We start from the raw sequence: 19,734 nt of genomic DNA, 5'->3' as shown, positions 1-19,734 counted from the left end.
TTCCAAATAAGAACATGTTTAGATTTATCCTTCGATTTTTTGTAACGTATCATGTCTCTATGCATAACAACGCGGGCGCATCAAATATTTGTATACATATTTATTATGAATTTGTGTGAATATATTCTCAAAACGCTGTTTAAAATGAATGTAAATAGCAAAATACCGTCGGTATCGTGTGGAGGGAAAAACAAAAATTTTAACCATTTTAATCTATGGCCGTGTGTTTACATTCCGTCGTCCATTGTAAAAGTTATCAACACTGTATTCACTTTTGAAAGCGAAACAGACACAAGGAACTTTTTGGGTTAATTCACAGAGCTGAAAACACTGAAAACAATGTCTATTGTTTGAAAATTCAGCTTGATATTTTACACGAATTTACTGAAAATTTTAGTACAATACGTTAATTTTATTTTATTTCACATGTTTGGCTTTAAGGATAAGTTGAATAATTAAGAGTTATGAACGGGAAACGAACCACTTGTTGAAATTATTCGCGGTTTTTATTTCGAACCTCAATATCTGCTTGTTTTGTTATTTATATTTGACAATATTTTATTGGGTATATTTCTTAACGGTGCCCCTAAAAAATCATGAGTGTGACATATTCTCGTGAATCACACTCTAAAACGTATCGCTATTTTAATTAATTATCGTTATTACACATAGTCTGTAGTGTCACTCAGCTGTCCTCTCTCATATCGGTCGTAAACCACCTCTCGCGGACTGAAGCGAATCGCATTTAGGTTTTTCAGTAATTATATGAATTTATTCTGTTGATATTTTAATTAGTTTTCGTGATTGATTACAGGCCATCTACGACATGCTTGGTGCTTGCTCAAGTAACCGACCCGCCGACTCCGCCGAAGAGCGCGCCAAGAACATCTTCGCCAAGATGGACGAGAACAATGACGGGCAGCTGACGCAAGAGGAGTTCCTCAAAGGGTGTCTGCAGGACGAGGAGCTGTCGAAAATGCTTGCGCCTTAAACGGGCAGCAGGACACGCGTTACTATGGTCCGGTCTCATAACACTACTCACAAACCCATATAACCCGACGGCGGAAGCGCTGCCCACACGACATCACACTACATTCACTCTCGCCCCTCCCACATAAAACAACGCGACTGTAAATAATTTCAACAACAAACATTTCCCCTATCTAAACTTTCATACAAAGTTATCAATACATTTTGAATTATTGGTTGTTTTGGCAACTCTCTTTGGATGTCTATTTATAGATCGGATCAAAAATAATTTGCCTAGGATTTAGTATAAATAGATTACGTTGCTGTCGTGTGGCGCGGCATGAATAAATGTGTGACCGCGATCATTGGCACAGTGTTTGCGCGTTAACGTCGCGATCCGCTCGAGTGCAGCGCACCCTACATTTAGTTCCCAAACATCCGATCTAAATATGAATTGGAAATCCTCTTTAATGCATTTTCACCAATCGGCTAACGGCATTTGAATGTTTGATCAATACTCTTAGCTTCCGGCAAACTCACCGTTCTAAAAACAGCTGCGGCCCGTCGCGGTGTCAGCGGCGCGGCGCGGCCACGGCGCCTCTCCCGGCGCGCTACGTCGACGCGGACGCGGACGCGAACGCGATATTCACAAACGAAACTTTACCCCGACACGCACCTTTTATCGATGTGTAAAAAAGTATTATAAAATTAAGCTACTATCGATGTAACGAACTTGACGTCAATGAATTCTCGTGTAATGATATAAATGTCCATTCCTATTGATAAATATTTATTAATTACGTATATTCAACATTAAATTATTTTCGCTGTCGGATTGTCCGCTTCACATTCAATATGCTCCAACCGTTTACGTTTATGAGGACACACATCCAAAGAAGCTCAGCCCACCCGATACATTATCTTATTCTGTCCGATGACATATTAATATAATATTGCACGGTATAATCTAGTCAATCTTAAAATTTTACTATTAAGGCATAAATTAGAGTAGCGATTTGTGAACAGAATCGGTCAGATTGACCTGTGTACAGTGTACACTGGCGTGTGCAGTGCCGCGAACACTGCGTCTTCGGCAACAAGATACGGAGTGTAGAGAACAAGCTGACCTGTTCTGTCGCGTCGAGATGATTTGTGTAAAAATAACCGTAATGTTTTCCATGGTTATAGTGAACTTTAATATAATTTCTGTGGTATCGGTGTTGTTTATAATATATCTCGTCAGGGATCTTCACTCGGAATAGTTCTATAATATTATGAACTTGTCTTGGCTTGTTCTTTGTATTAATCGCTTCGAATGATTTTTACGTTATGAACTACTAGAGCGTCTTGTATAGGTGATGCACATTAATTCTAGTGTTGTAATACATTCTCAATCGAGTATCGACTTTCCTTCTACTATTATCGATATATGTCTCACATAATTTCCCTACTGTGCCTTCTAGTTCTCAGTGTAAATATTTACTTTTTTTAACGTAAGCTTGCCCTTTCACATTGATATTTTATTTATAATTTGCGTGGAACTTTTGAATCGAACGTGGCCAAAACGGAACCAAAATCTTAGTGTGCCCTAGTCCTGTATGATTTAGAATGTATATTTGTTATCGAGGATATTCAACGTACCGTAAGTTATTATTCATTCACCGTCGTGATTGTGGTGTTTGTGAACGCACTGAAAAGGTCGCAATATTGTCCATTAACTTAGGTTTAATTTACCATTGAATTATGTTTTTGTAATAGTTTTCTGTGCTACAATTATATTATTAATAATATAACATTTTATAAAGTAAGTGTCCGCTGACAGCGCAATGTTTACGCACAATTCTTCTTCATGAACACAAGTAGAAGGTAATTAATCATAAGTTTATCATAAATTCATTCGATAATGGAAACATAACAGCAGCTATTCATGCAAATATAATTTGAGTGATTGGAGACATCTTAAATATCTCGTGTTTAGCCTTTATTTCCGCTTTAGTGCACTGGGAATTAAGTTTCTCATTAATTTATTGTCGATACATTCCACAGTCGATGTGCGTTAAATAGTGTTTAAGTATATTTTCAACTATCTATTTTATGATTATGATAATTGTTTTATATTCTCGTATAATTGTAAGTTAATTTATTTTTGTATATATTATTTTTTAACCATTTCACATTAGGGAAAATACTTCAACAGTAAATCATAAAATGATTCGAATCATGCATTATAAACGTAGGCAAAAGGGATCAATACTGTCCAACTCGAAACTGAAGGTAGCTGGCACAGGGTGTTGTGAACATATCACAAATTGGATGATTTAATTTAAATTTATAAATTGATATCCCATGCATAATTAATGTTTGGAGAACTCGCCATGGGCGACACGACTCGTATGCTTAACAGTATTACCGCTACATATCTATGGAAAATTTAAAACACGTTCGTCAATTATAATGATTTCAGTCATAAAATTAGCTTATTTATTTTAACGCAGTGGTGCACTCGGCACTCCGGTATTCCCTCTGGCCAAATTTCATTGTCATAAATTTTCGATTATTAAAATTAATATTTGATTATGAATTAGTAATCAATAGTGCTATAACATGTAGGGCATGCACGCGCTAGGAACCACTTTGACGCAATATTAAAATTAAAGTCACTCACCTGAAATGACGGGATGCGCGGACCCAACTAACGGCACATCGGATGATACACTCGACTCTTGTATCTTCTTCCGACATCTTGTAAATCTAAATAAAGAAAATTCATCAAAGATAATGGGTCAACAATTTTCACTCACAACACTTAGACTTGGATTATAATTTAGGCAACATTAACTTCATACAAAATGCTGGCAGTATTAGAAGTTTAATGTTATCAGACACCGATTCTTTAGAACAGGTTTTATGATATTCTAACCAAGTCTCCTAAACAACTAAAGTGAGCAAACATTATTACACGTATATTTTCATCAGTATCATCAATATGAAATATTTTGCTGTGGTGTTAGTACGTAGATTGTTCCTAGCGCGTGTGCTATGTGAACGCGATCCTAGCCTACGAGTCAATCTATTCAAAAACTGTTTGAGACGAACAAAACTGCGTTCGAAGCACGTCATGTTTCTTTTGACTAGTAGGATCGATCGAATGTATTCATGCTATTGTAAGAACAGGAAATGTTTCAAAGGTCGCGATTTTTGTCTGGCATGTGTCTCGAAACACCAGTGTTTACACTGAGTGCGCATTCACTTGCTAAAGTACAGTTAAAATCGTAAAGAACTTAACATTTTGAGTACGAACTTTGTACATCTAATAACTTGAATGCAGTTTTGTTTCCGTAGCGTTTCTATTTCATATCTAAGCCTTTAACTTCCACTCTCTGACACACAAATGTTTCAATCTATAAGCACTTCAGCACTGAAACGTAGTGATTTCTCCTACCATTTTGCTTCATATTACGAGTAATATTGATGTTGATATAAATGTAGCTCTTGCGTACGTGCCATTTGAATTTAGTTTTGTATACAATCTTGATTAAAAATATTGTACGGCTTCGGTGCGTCTATGTTTCTACTAACATACGATAATGCCGATGTTGTGTTTTGATTGCAACGTATTAGTTGGTAAGCAAGGAATAGCGAAGTACAAGCATAGACGGAGATGATAGCCTTTATATGTTTATATCGGATTTGTATTTAATTTTTTATTTAATCAATGTGACATAATTCTTCATGGTCTCAAACTCTTTGTTATGTAAAGGCACTACTCTGTCTTCAATTAAAAATTAACAAGGTTCGTATAATGAAGCCTACATTACGAGGTACGTATATTATATAGGCAAATATGAATGCACTCGGTGCAATATTCCGTTCGCACAGATTATAAAGCCGTTATTTACATCGTAAAATATTTTAGTTCGCGAATGTCTTACGTACTTGACCTTAGTAGCATCAAAATGGTAATTTGTTTCAAAATGTAGCCCGGTGTGGTTATCGTTAAGTCTAGACGATGTAGTTACTTTGATAAATACTTATCAACATTCGGCGACACTTCTCATTCAGTGTTTTTTGCGTCACCGAGGAGCGTGGATTATTTGTTTTAAATCTCGGTTAGTGTGTTCTTATTTATTTGAATATTATTTGGTAGTATTACTTGCGCAATATTTATGTGATATTACATTTAAAACATTGTATTTTTTCATATTAAATTAACAAATTAAAAATTAATAATGAATCCGGACAGAGAGATGGAACCGTTACTCATTATTTTTGTGTGCCATACATTTATTTAAAATTATAAGTTTTTAATTTCGGACAGAGTGGTGGTTTAATTTTTTTTATTATAATTTAATGTTAAGTAGTCCATACTATTTATTGTTAGTGAGCTTTCAGCACAAATAATTTGTTCGCCATATAATTGTTTCTATAGTACATGTTTCTAGCTATAGGATATACTTTTAAGATAATGTGTAACTAGCTGCGATAGATGCACAAAAATATTTAGAAGGAAATATTCCATTTTGAATATAATATCTGATCCCGTAGTGTTTATCGAGATTCGATTGCATTTAGTTTGTGCACATTAATGTTAAGCGATTAAGGAGTCTCAAACATTGTGAATCGGTTTGTTTTTTTGTCCGTGGGTCTCTGTCGCATATAACGTCTTGACAAAACTGTGACGTTCCCGATTGTGTACGTAGCGGCGTGTACAGAGTGTACAGTGTACTGTGTCCATTGAGCGGCGCGCATCTGACACGCGACCGCACGCGCACCGACGCGCCGCCCTCTACGCTCCGCTACAACTCGACAATCTCGAAGTCTGAGTAAAAACAATTTTTTTAAAAGTATATACAGTGCATAGTATACTCATTAACTACAGGTAAAATTAAGATGGTAAAACTCGCGTTTATTTAAATGTACGGGCGTCTCCTCTGGCGCGTCATTAGTATTTATAAATAGATAGGCACATGTAATAGATGGAAGTAACCACGATGTCCCCTAAAGTCTATGTTGTATTTCTAAGAATACATAATATTTTAATTATTCACATTTTGGCTATTCATGTATAATATACAAATTACAAAAATAGTTCATAATTGTTTGTCTCGTTATTTTTAATTTTGATTTTTAATTTTTGAACATTAGCCGATATTTTTTTGCTTCCAAACATTGCTGAAGATCGTACATTATGGGTGGGGGGACTTTTGTAAAATCAAATTATCCAGTATCCACCCATAACATAAGATCAGACGATCCATTCCTTCATTATAACATTGCTCTTATTCAATTAAAATAACAATCAATATCAGCTGAAAATAAAAGCTGAACGTTAATTGAAAATGAGCCATTTTACCCTTTTTTATTTTTAAATTTTATTAGCAATCATAAAAGGTGAATTACTCGTCTGAACGATTACGAGCCAATGCTACAATTTAACCCAAACAATGCAATGACGTCAGTTCCATAAAGGTAACATAAAGTAGGTCATTCTCATGTTTTGTTTATGGCACGAATAGTTTCAGTAGTCATACGCAGTTATTTTCTTTTACGAATCCATTGAACGTGTGTTGATAATAATTGATATTTTCTAGGGCACAAGACTTGAGCAACTAAAAGCGAACAGGTTGTGTTAAACATTGTAGCGTCCTTCTCGAATAAAAACTTTAATAAGAAAAAACACCAAAATGGGTAAACAAAATAGCAAACTAAAACCAGAGGTCTTAGAAGATCTGAAGCAAAACACTGAGTTTTCAGGTAAAATGTGTTTCATTGGCACTAATATTTCATTAATAACATCATATTACCATTTCACATATAAGCGATAGTAATATTATAACGAATTGCACTTGAAATTAACTGCTACGGAATTACCATTTTATGTAAAACGAGGGAGCCGTACCATGTTTCGAATCTTCATTTTGTGATTGTACATGTAATAAGCAACTCTATATTCATCATTCGCGCGTTACATAAACTTTCAGATGCCGAAATACAGGAATGGTACAAAGGATTTTTAAAAGATTGTCCAAGTGGACATCTGTCTGTAGAGGAATTTAAGAAAATATACGGGAATTTCTTCCCGTACGGGGATGCAAGTAAGGTATTGTATCGGAACCATTACAATATTTCAATTTCAGGACCCCTTTATTCAGTCGTAACGCCATCTATTCGAGGGCTTGTATAACAATTCAGTGTGGAGTGCAGCTCAATGCATCCTTTTACCAAACGGACGTGTACACTTGTACTGTCCTCGTAAATTGCACCTGCCATCTATTGAATGAAAGCTTAATGTTGTATTCGAAAAGTAAACAACAAGCGTGAACAGTTCCATTACAAACAATCATATACAGACAGTCCAGCAGATGTCGCAATTGCAGAATTTTTGTACAATCGCGTTCACCAATGTGAAATAAACGAGCATTGCAATAGCACTAATTTAAAAACTCACTGAAAGTAACGTGTGACGTATCTTGTTGCGTTGTGATTGTAAAATATTATGATGAATTATCGCGACGCGACTTACAACCAGTATATTCATTTCATGTAATGTAAAGTAATAACCACAAGAGACGCCACACAATCGTCGCTAAAGTTAAGACCATAAAAGTAATTATTGATCCAAAGTGAACTTAAAAATCAGAAAACGGGCCTAACGTTCAGTTTCTTAAAGACTGATCAAAGAAAAATAAAATAGAAATAAGCAGTCAAATCTCTTCTTAAGTTTTCTTTTGTGTTGTTAATAGCAAAATATAACTGCTTTGGTTTGATCCTATTAGATGTCAGACCAGTTAAAATATATTACAGAATCGCATATTGAGTTTCTAAAACGATTATTAAGCAGTGTTATCATGTCAAAGGCTTTGTCAACAAATTAGTGCCCATCAGCGAATCAATTGTGAAGGGTAAATTGATGGAATTTAAATGTTTATAATCTATACTAATATATAAATCTGAATAGTTAGAATGCTACATTACTTCTGAGTGCTGTAAGATATTTTCCCAGAAAGTATTCACGCGAGTGGAGCCATAGGCCAAAGCAATTATATTTCTTAAACACGGCTGTAAAGAAACAGTGGTGATGTAATTAAATTGACCACAAATTAGTCAAGTTTTTCTCTGAATGACGTTTTAGAAACCTAAATTGCTTCGACAGCTCTACTAACAGAAATTTTAATTGAACAAAACTTTGATCAGCCATACGACTGTAACTGTTATTGAAGAAACTGGTTGTTACTTCCTAAATAACACGTGGAGTTAGCAAAAAATAATAATCAATAATGTACCTTATGCAGTTCGCAGAACACGTGTTTTCGAACGTTCGACGCGAACGGCGACGGCACGATAGATTTTCGGGAGTTCCTGTGTGCGCTGAGCGTGACGTCACGCGGCAAGCTCGAACAGAAGCTGAAGTGGGCCTTCTCCATGTACGACCTCGACGGCAACGGGTACATATCCCGGCAGGAGATGCTCGAGATTGTTACTGTGAGTATATAATTTATTTATTAAAAAAAGTACAGTTGTCCTTATGAATTAAAATATGTCTGTCATAGGACAACAATTAAGACAAAGTCTGTTCCTACATTGGGCACTGCCTGTATTACAGGCGAATATATGTTCGGGGTAAGATAAATTAAAATAAATTATTACGTATTAAAATATATTGGCCCTCAGCCTCGATACCCGGTCTGGTAATGTAATTGTTTTTGTTGATCAGGTTTACTATAATATCTGGAATTGTGACTAGTATATACATATTGATATTCATCTAAATATATTGGTATTTATTTAAACATATTGGGCTCGCTTGTCGCCAAGATGCAACCTGTCTTGGCTGGCTGTATACCTATACTCTCTACCTGCTCTGAAAGAGGAAAGTTTATTTTTTCCGATTAAAGGGATAAAAGTGGTTGAATGAGCCATAAACCTCTTATGCATACAATCTTCAATATTTATTTAAAAAAATAACTTTATAGGTAACCTATATAAAAATTAAATTATGAAATGAAAATCTCAATGTATGATCAGTTACATCCATTTTTGCGCCAGACGGTCAAGTTCATGTCTGTAATTAAATACATAATTATTTTCATGGAAAGAAATATGATAAGATTGGAGACTACTTCAGAACTCCTAAGGGCGATTGTCACGCTAAAATGTTACTCTCCTATTATTGATTGGCATTATTGAGCGATGTTTTACCGTATACCCTTCGTTACGGTGTTATCCAAATTAATCAAGAAAACGACTAATCTTTTAACACTATAAATTTTCCCTGAGGGAAGCAAATAAGTTTTAGGAAAAAAGGCCATTTCGAAAGCCTTCGAAACTCTTTTATATACTGATTTAAATTTAAGTAAGGCGGCGATATCCTAGTTGGTTGTGGAACAGACTGCCGAGACGAATGTCCGCAGATTCAAATCTCAAGTAAACACATCTCTGACTTTTCTAAAAAACGTGTGTTTTTTTCGTGAATTATCGCTTGCTTGAACGGTGAAGGAAAACATCGCGAGGAAACCTCCATGCCTGAGGAGTTCTTAATAGGAATTTCGAAGGTGTGTGAAATCTACCAATCCGCACTAGGCCAGCGTTGTGGACTAAGGCCTAATCGCTCTCAGTAGTAGAGGAGGCCCGTGCCCAGCAGTGGGGCAGTATATAATACAGGGGTGGTATTATTATTATTATTATATATACTGATTTATATGGAATTATAAATTGATGACACAATACCATACATTCCAGGCGATCTACAAAATGGTCGGATCAGTGATGAAGATGCCGGAAGACGAGTCGACACCGGAAAAGAGGACGGACAAAATATTCCGGCAGATGGACCGGAACAAGGACGGGAAGCTCTCCCTGGAGGAGTTCATAGAGGGCGCCAAGAGTGACCCCTCAATTGTCCGGCTGCTCCAGTGTGACCCACAGTCGCAGTGATACCCTAAATATTAATGTCTTTATGAACCACTCTTATCCACACGTCTAAGTATGAACCTATTGTAATATATCACCCTTATTACTGTGCTTGTAAGAGCTAGTGCGCGTTGTAAGCGTTGGTTGCACAAATCATCCATTATGGACGTACGTCTTGATGCTTGATGCTTGATCGGATTGTTATGAGTTTGTGTAATGGCCGAGTGTTGTATTTGAACGAAATGTTTATAATCCCAATGTGTTTATCCGTATTTTTTTTTTATTTGTGTACGTCAAAATTAATGTTAAACTTTTGTTTGTCAACGATCGTGATATCGGGCTGTGAAAAGATTAGTGTAAAATTTTATTAAACGGCACGTTGTTTATTTCGAGACGTTAAACCTTACACTCACGATCGCGTTGATGTAATATTGGATTGTTATGAGATCTGATTGTTTTGTGTTTTAAATTATGAATCTTATGAATAAATATATATATACAAGACCAGTACGGTTAACATAGTGATTTGAACGAATATAATGTAATTGCAAATATGTAAATTCTAGATTATAACTATGTTAACATCTTAAATGTTAGCAATCTTAAATGTTAGCAATTAGATGATGCATATTTGATTAATGAATCTGTATAAGCGCTGGTCTGTGTAAAATATTTATCGGATGTAATTATTTGAGCGAATCAAGCATCAGGACAATGTGTGCGGCCATGTTGTTTATAGTGTTTAAATATCTTCCCCGTATCTAGGTAGGTAATACACACCGTTTCTACCCATCGCGGTATCTGCTTCCGTATAAGCGGGCTGCTGGCCTCTATTCCAATAGTTTGTAAAATGTGTATTGTCTAACCATTTTAGACTTTAATATTAGCTTATTTTTTATAGTAATTTAAAACGTCGTACCTATTACAGAAGGTTGCCTTTACCATCAGTCTCGATTATTTAACGCATTAGGTTAGTGAGTTCGAAGCGAATTAGCAACAACACGCTAAACAGATCCGTTTTTTTTTTTGTAGAACAAAGTCTTTCCAGTAACGTTATGTATTTTATTAAATAATATGTATGGACGTACCAGTGAAATGATTGTTTAGAATATCTTCCATATTCGATAGTGCATATATTGCAATGCTGGATTGTTTCGCTTCCATTAAGGATCCTAGCCCGGCCTCAGCCCGCTTGTATCGCATCCAATGTTTTATTATACTGACTTGTATCTCTGTAATAATGTACCTTTGCATGAAATGTTCGAATTTGATATATCAATTGTCACGTGGGTGTGATATGGGATTGTAGGAATCACTGGCTCGTATGTGACCGTATTGATACTGATTCAAATTATCTCGTAATGCAACCATTGATCTTACATTTTAAATTATATATGTGTCTATGGACCTTATACTTTAGATAGTCTCATTCAATAGACAAGTTAGCGTAGTACAGCTGTGCTCTTCTATTTCCGCTCTATAACTATGTGATGTACGATTTTTTAAATTGAACTGTATCATCATGTGCTTAGTGCCTAATGTACATTGCAATGAGTTTTTTTAAACTCGCTGCTGCTCAAAATAATTATATCATTGATAACATTCGTCCTGCCAAGGCTACAATAGTGTTGAAGTTTATGATATACAGTAAAAATGTTCAAATAAATATTCATGCAAGCTTAAGTATCCCATGGCAGAAACGTGTTTTTACAGTTTTTGCTACATTAAATTGCATTTGCAATATCCATTTTTTTAAATAATATACAAATAAAGCTTTGATAAACAGGTCGTTGTCCCCGCAATTTTGTATTTGGAATTGTTAATGTATTAGTTTGCATAAGTTGACATGTAGATGTCGCTGTTTGTGAAGGCGGCGCATGCGCGGACGGGCACTGGGCATATGTATTGTGAAGACAGATTGGTTGTGCCGCTGTCTTGGCACTGCTAGCTCCCAAATCCATGCTAGTCACGTGCACCTGTGCACGATCATGTACAAAACTTCATACATACCTTAATTTTATTATATAACCCGTTTATGTATTGTATTTACGCTAGCATTGTAAAGACAGCATATACATAGCACAATTATGAAGACAATTTACGCAACAAACGATACTGACAAATATGATAATATACAAATATATTAATTTATATTATTAAAAAAAAATATTTATGCTGATCTATTCGCGTAGCTGATATTATTAAGGTTTAGTTTTAATGAATGAGGAAAAAAAAAAACAAAAAAATAACCATAATTTTAGTCCTGAGTCAGCCTAAGTATTATTCGATTATTTTATTATAAAATGATTTGTAAGGGATTTTAAGTACGGTTTAGTATAAAATGTAATATTTGGCGGTAGTCAGGACTTGCAGTATTCGACGGTTTACAATAGATTCCGCGCGTAGCCGTGTTGGGGCCGCCGCAGCGAGCGAGGTACGGGCATGGTTCGAAAAAAGCGCGTCGACTCGATTCCACTTTCACTACGATTGTGTAAATTCGATTTTGACTCTAATCTTTAAGCTTCCTTAATTTTATAACGAACAAAGGACGTTTGCGTCCACATAGTTAAGCCAAGAATAGTTTTAGTTTCAACCATGCGGTCGCTTTGAGTATTATACAAAATAAAAGCGACTGAACGATTTAACACTTTTAAATTTATACTCATTTTGTTAGCTTTTAATTTTTGGTCGATATCGAAGACTATTCGATATAACTATAGTATCGATAAAATATCGCAACCTGTACGCTTCCTGCAAACGCCCCTTACGATTCGCTTAGATGCTTTGACTGAACTAATCTTCCCGTTAAAATGTCGCCTTTGATTAACCACATTTATACTTATCGATTTTAAGATATATTAAGGTATATTGGAACATTGTTTGTAATAATTTTTAACTATTTATACGGCATCAATATAACATTTATTGACTCTCGTACAATATATTACGTGTATAAATATACTGCTAGCTTTGTGGTGTCGTTGGTTGACTATAATAAGGTTCTATTTTACTATATGACTTGCTAAGAATTCTTCGACATACGTACAATCTATTAATGTAGAATCTCGTTGATGTCATGTCATATTGCAAGTAACATGGAACCTTTTCATACTCGGCCACGGATCAGTAAATTTACCGCACACTATTTGCAAATGCATCATGTTCGTATATTGTTTATATTAACGATACACGTGCGGATCTTTTGAGTTTAATTTTAATTCAATATAAACAGATTTTCAAATATGTCATTAATTTGAAATTATAACGGTAATTTTAGGCATGACTATTATGATTTATTTTTTAAATGTTGACACAGAAAATCAATGTTATTACTGATCGACACATATTGTAGTATTGATGTTTCAAATGATTGTTGTGGCTATAACCGATTCTTCCATCGACTATACGTCTTCATACTTGGCACGGCTAGATTCGCGTGTTGTTTGCAAGCAGTGGTTCGTGTAACAGTATATTTCGTGCGCAGTACTATCCATATAATCTCGAAACATGTTGTATTTCAATGTAATTTTTAACTAACGCATTCAAGTGTTTTGCATAAAATTATTTTACACTAAGCTTTTTTTTACTAATACTAATATTATATTTGTAAGCACGCTATGACTTCATTCACTATTTTAATTTTACTTAATGGCTTTATATCATTGTATTATGGATGAATCCTCAATTTTTTTATTATAAAATATAAAAATAATTTATCGATATTTTATTTCGCTTCACTATTTTAGCTTGGTTGTTTAATGTACGGAATATTTAATCAAATGCACAATCATCTCCATATTTCGCACAATTCATTCGTCGTATCGCTTCAGTGTTTTGGCATTATGGTATTTATTGTGGAATTGACGAACTTGATACGTCGTTTTTCTGAGTACAAGTTACATTTTATGGTAGATTTTATTATAGTCGCTGTATATTTTTAGTGTTTGTGATGTGAAAATTCCATCGATAATTATTATCTTTAACATATACGAAACCTGGGTTTATACATTTTTAGCTGTGTCCGTGTGTCATACTGGACGTATGTTTCGCGAGTCAGTGCCGCGAACAAAAATTTACAGTGTTATTGGTAGGGTTCATATTGCCTTGGTCGCGCACGGTATCACAGTAATGTGCGGTCTGATTAATTAACATAACATAGTTCAGATTACATGCTTAGACTCGCGGAATTGCGCACGCGCCTGTTCTTAGACGGTGTGGACGCGGTAGTCGACGTGCATGGTTTGTGTCAGTTTGACAATGCCATTTTGGAATATTTGTAGGTATTACAATTATACCCTTAACCGTAATAGTTTTAAGTGTTCACCTAATTATAATTTTGTCCCTTTTATCCTAATTTGAATAAGAGACGAAGGACAAGACCTTGATTAGCTAAACACTAAATATATGTATAGGTAAGGGAATTAATAACTAGACACGAACATGAGATATATATAAGGTAATTACTGACACGTTATTGTTTAATTCGCGATACGGAAAGAAGTAACTGCAATTTACAATATAGATAGATACTGCCAAACTGGCCTCATGTGAATAGAGTACAAATCTATTAATTTTTACATGAGACGAAACATAACCTCCGACAAATAAAACAATCATTTAGGTCGTGGATGGAATTTTATAGATTTTTGAATAATGTTGAACCTGTTTAAATTTCCTTTTACTTAAGGTCCTTAGTTGACTCTCGTAGGCAATACTTAACATCGACTTCTAGGCTTAAAGTTCACAACGATCTAAATTCTAAAGCATCATACATAGTGCAGTAGCTTCATAGTTATGTTATATTATCTTAATTTCCTTTTTTGATAAATTTATATTATTATTGTTGTGTATTAATAATTCGATGTAAATTCATGTTACATATCGCTATACTACAATGCTTTGAATATTTATTAAATGTTGTGGTCTAAATTTTCTGCAATAATTCATGATCTAAATTACCTTTAAAAGAAATTGAATATTTTAATAAATCGTTTTGAGATTATTATAAATGTTAGATGTTTGTCAATTTTTTATGATGTAGACCTTTTGTGGTGGCGAGTCATTGCGTAGCGCTAATGACTCGACCACAGTTCTTCAGTGTCGAATTCGGCCGAACAATTATATTAACTGGCATATTCGTTTCGCGTTACTGTATCTTTACCTAGCAGTTTCAACAGGTGCCAGTGTTCACGGCCGAATTTGACTGACGACAATAATGTAGGTAATTACACCAATATATTTCTCGATGTTTCTAAATGCATTTATAATCTGTGACTTCTACTTGGAAACTTTGGCTTGGCATCGCAAAGCTATGTATACATAATGCTACACGCGTACGCAACGCACGTGAGCAATATTATGTAGGCACAGTTAGAAACAGGCTCGGAAACCGAGAAATTGTTTTGGCCACAGTACACAGGGATCTTTTCTTGTCCTTTCGACAGCTGTTGGAGCGATTTCGGAATATTAAAATGATTTCCTCCTATATCCGGTGCAACGGGTTATTGATTTTCCTTTGATGTGCTGTTGATGAGATGCAGTAACTGATTTAAACCAGATATTTTTATAACCGGTTCCGAGTTCTGGACAAATGAAAATTATACGTGTTATTACACTTCCGATTTTCGTAATGCCTTTTTCTTCAACTTAATAGACAAATATTTGCGTACACTATTTGATGATTAACGACGCGCAGGCGTTTTTCAAGAAAGATTACCTGAGTATCAGAGACACTAGGATACAAAATATATGAAAATTTGTCAATAATTAGTTGAATCGATTAAAATATCAGATTTGTGTGAAGATCTCTGAACGTTTAAATACCGACTTTCACGACGCAATAGTTGTAAAAAAAACACATTGTGCGCATCATAAGCGCGCAAGTTGCCAGACAACGTCGCATCCAGTTAGGAGCGGCAACGTCGCCCAACCCCTAACCAAGTCGAGTTATAAAATACAACTTTGCGAATGCTATGGATCCGTAAGAGATTTTGTTATGCTTTGTCATGTCGCACATCAACACAAAAATGATAGAATTTCGTATAGTTGCCGAGAAATATCTACACGATATACGGAATCGAACCGTGTTTAAATCTAAAAACCTATTTTTTATATTTTGGTGATGTGGATACACCCAAAGACCTGTCTAGGTTACTAGAATTCGCGGAAAAAGGATTTTTAATGCATAGTCGGCACCACGTTGGCTTAGAGAGGCTTGTTATAATTACTTTTGCCATATCAATGCCGGCACACAGACGCTTTTTAAAGCATGCCACAGAAATGATAGCTTAGTTTTAGTGACAACTTGGTGTCTACGTTTTCTGGTAATTACATCCTGGATAAATTGTATCAAAACTCAAAGGATAGCGACGGTATAGTATAAAAGTATTAGGTTTATGGTTTAAAATTGGTACTATTGAATTATTTGAATCCATATGATTTGTTCATACCGCTCTATTGGTTTTTATCGCAGATCCCTCCTACAAACTTTAAGTCGTTTATTTTACTGTCTTCCATTGTGTTAAGCTGTAGGCGACTCAACTACTTTGTATTTTGGCCCTCATGATAGACTAGGTTCGATCTATGTAAACTTCGGAGTAAAGTTAGATATCTGCATCTAGTAATTGCTAGCATTATTTGGTGCTAATATACATATTGGTATATATCGCTTGGAAACATTTAGTTGTGCGCATGAGACTTTCTTAGATATCGTTGAAATTATATTATTGCATCTTGAAATTCGCTATTACCCACTTGTGCTTTGCATTAAGTTTATTGTATTTAAATGACAACACAATATAATGGTGCAGAAATGTTCTATGAGATTAAACCTTTGTTAGATTAACGTTCCACAGTTTAACGTGGGTTCTAAAGCGTACCTGTGACGTTAAGCCGTGGCGGCAGCTTCAATTATTTTAAGTACCAACAACTAACAATATGTTTAGCATATTCATTTATTTTAATTAATAAATACTATACCTACTTACTTTAGATCTATATTACATGTAACCCAGGGTGCTATTGACTCGCGTGCGTTCGGCACCGGTGATCTAATTATGTAAGTAGTAATTTAAACCTTCAAATAATACCTACTATGGGATACTTCGATATCAATGGATTGGCACCAAATTGACTGTTTATGTAATGAAGATAAGCATATCAGTGCATACCGGACTCCAATTGTTCGCCATCTTGACTTTTCATAAGATTGTGCACGGTTCCTGGCTTTGTAAGGCTTCGAACACAACAAAATATACTTCTTGACACCATAACCTAACCTGTCTTCAATTAGGTGTACGATAATAAAGCAAATGAGAATTTCCGAAATTGGCTTGCCATTGAATTATCAAAGACAATTTTGCTTTCATAGGCTGTCTAAAATGTTACAACCAAAGTACAAAAACATTTGTATTCCATTAAGGGATTCATGAAATTATAGACTGCTGTTATCAATGCTTCGAGTTGTCATGTTAAAATTGCTGACATATAAAATCTTGATGTTTGTGAAATAGTAAGTTTGACCTGGAGATAATTATCAATAGGGATCGTAGAATTAATCCGAACACTAACTAGAATAAATCTGAAGAAACACAAAGGCCTCTTCTCTCACCGCATTCCTCAAAGCACATTACATATTCAAATTGTCAAACTGATAATCACTATTCGCTAATAGGAAAGGACCAAATAAATAAACATTGAGCGATCAAATCGTTGCAACAACCCTTAATCTTGAACAAACAGCGAACGTATAACATTCGCGGATATTTCTAAATATTTCGGACCAAAGCGTATCATCTGTTGGTTGTACTTACAGAGTACACATTACCAGTGGTATTGCGATCGGGCTTGTCTCGCCTACACTTCTTAGTCTAACGTTGTGTACTACATATCAATATGCTTATATGTCACGTTTTCGATGTTAATCTAGTTTTCTTATCATCGCTTCTCGAACTGTTGGAGTTTATGTGATCGGTATTTAAATAATACACTTCTTTATTAATAGCACCCTGCTATTTATTGTAAACAGTAACATAAATGTTCAATCTGTGGCTACGAATTTTGACTATTTATCGTTATGTATGTAGTCAATTTGTGATTCCTAACATCGTTTTCTTTGAAAATTTACCTTCTAGTTCTGATACTCTGTTTTAGAATAAAATTATATCTATTTATTAAATCTTTCTTCTCTCAATAAATGAAGTTTTATTTATCCAAATTATATTATCATTACCCTAAAACAGACAGAAATTGTTTCAGATTTATTATTAAACTTTGTCTGAGATTTTGCGACGTATGAAATGGTTCTGATGTATTCTAAGTTACAACCAAGCAGAAGAAAAAATCGATACGTTTGTATTAGTATTTCAATATAAACATTATGTAGTTAATGACTTAAACAATGTTATATTTTCGCCTAGAATTTCAGGGACTTTTATTACTTAATTTGGAAATAAATCTTGGGTTATATATCCAAATTAAATAATCTATACAGGGTCATTTTGACCCTTAAGAAACCACAGATTTCTTCAAAAAAACATTTTGTAAGAAGTGACTGGAACCGTAGATGTAAAATAAAAAAGTATAAATTTCTAACAAAATAAATACCTCAATAAAAAATAGTAAATAGTGCTCTAAATGTTACTTCAACTTCTCTAAGAGAATTCGTTGCAGGTGCAACAACACACTTTCTATCAGAAATACACTCGCGCACACACCATAAGTTATTCTACCTATGGTTTTGGTATAAATATTCATTATTCATGGATGATTTTTGGCAAAATATTGACACAGATAAAGATAAGTATTTAGTTTCATTTATTAACGCAATTTCAAAATGACTGTAGATTAATACGTGAAGATAAAATGAATCCCCCTTTTTAAGCACTGCTTAAATAGTGCAGTATGAGATTTGATATAAGTAAAATTCCTATAGAGGACTGTACAGAAACAAAATGTATGTATAATTACAAATATATATAAATCGCCTGTCGAATTTCGACCACTGGACCATCACTAGTATGTACCTATAAAACCTATAACTCGACACGCTCAGATGGAGTAGGTCGTAAAATTATAATTAAATGTGCTAACACAGTCTTTATTTTGCAATAAAAATAAGTAATATTTATTTTAAGAATATAATTTTCAAATCTGAACGAGCTGTGATGCTTGTTGTGAAATTGTTTCTATCAGCGTAAACAACATCCATAGGTGTAAGTTGTAACCTATGCAGGTATTAAAATTCGTCACGTCGTTTACCGCATATTTTAGTAATATGCTAACATGTGCATCACAAAGGTTCAATTATTGTTAGGGATCCGTATTCCGTTTACGGCGGCATATTGGCCTTTTTGCAATTACAGGCGGACTTATCAAAGAACAGCTTCGGAAATTTATTTATATGTAATTATATTTTTTTACCATTCGCCTAATGGTAAGCAATACGCTCGCCTACAAACAATATAAATACCATGCAACACCTTGAATTACAAAGTATTTTTGGTAGGTATTCTACTACACTCGCCATCCTGAGACATGAGATGTTGAGTCTTATTATTCCAATAGTTACACCGGCTACAATGTTCTTTACATCGGAACACAACAATGACTACACACTGCTGTTTAGCGGCAGAAATAGACATTACGGTGGTATCTACCCAGGCGGCCTCTTACATAATATGAAAGACCTACCACTAGCAAATCCAATTACTGAGAAAGTGATTAGTACACAGCACGTCAGAAATACGTAATAATCAACAAATTTGACCTATCATTTGAGTAATCGAGGCATCTAGTCAGTGTAAAGTATTTAAATTGCTATTAAATTCACGAGGTACGCTGCATAAAAATATAAAG

The 19,734-nt window shown here is 34.7% G+C and overlaps 2 protein-coding genes across 7 annotated transcripts in view; both read left to right on the top strand.

Annotated features, from left to right (window-relative positions):
- Positions 1-6,646, top strand: part of LOC115446032 (neuronal calcium sensor 2) — a 168,819-nt gene extending 162,173 nt beyond the window's left edge. For 3 of the 6 annotated variants that reach the window (XM_037444025.1, XM_037444024.1, XM_030172577.2), the window contains one exon: positions 815-6,065. In XM_037444025.1, coding sequence (XP_037299922.1) covers positions 815-991 — 177 coding nt within the window. In that variant the 3' untranslated portion in view covers positions 992-6,065. Of the gene's footprint in view, positions 1-814; positions 6,066-6,348 lie in introns of those variants that run through there. The other 3 variants (XR_005113223.1, XR_005113224.1, XR_005113222.1) reach the window with 3 other exon arrangements.
- Positions 6,635-18,074, top strand: LOC119190852 (neurocalcin homolog). Its single transcript, XM_037444026.1, is given in 5 exon segments — positions 6,635-6,723; positions 6,951-7,069; positions 8,262-8,276; positions 8,278-8,451; positions 9,709-18,074. Coding segments are annotated over 5 exon segments (573 nt in total). The 5' UTR covers positions 6,635-6,653; the 3' UTR covers positions 9,904-18,074.
- Positions 18,075-19,734: the final 1,660 nt, after the last annotated feature.

The sequence above is a fragment of the Manduca sexta genome, chromosome 27, assembly GCF_014839805.1.
Source record: "Manduca sexta isolate Smith_Timp_Sample1 chromosome 27, JHU_Msex_v1.0, whole genome shotgun sequence".
Lineage (NCBI taxonomy): Eukaryota > Metazoa > Arthropoda > Insecta > Lepidoptera > Sphingidae > Manduca > Manduca sexta.
Note: the sequence above shows the minus strand (reverse complement) of the source record. Positions and strands in the feature narration are given on the sequence as shown.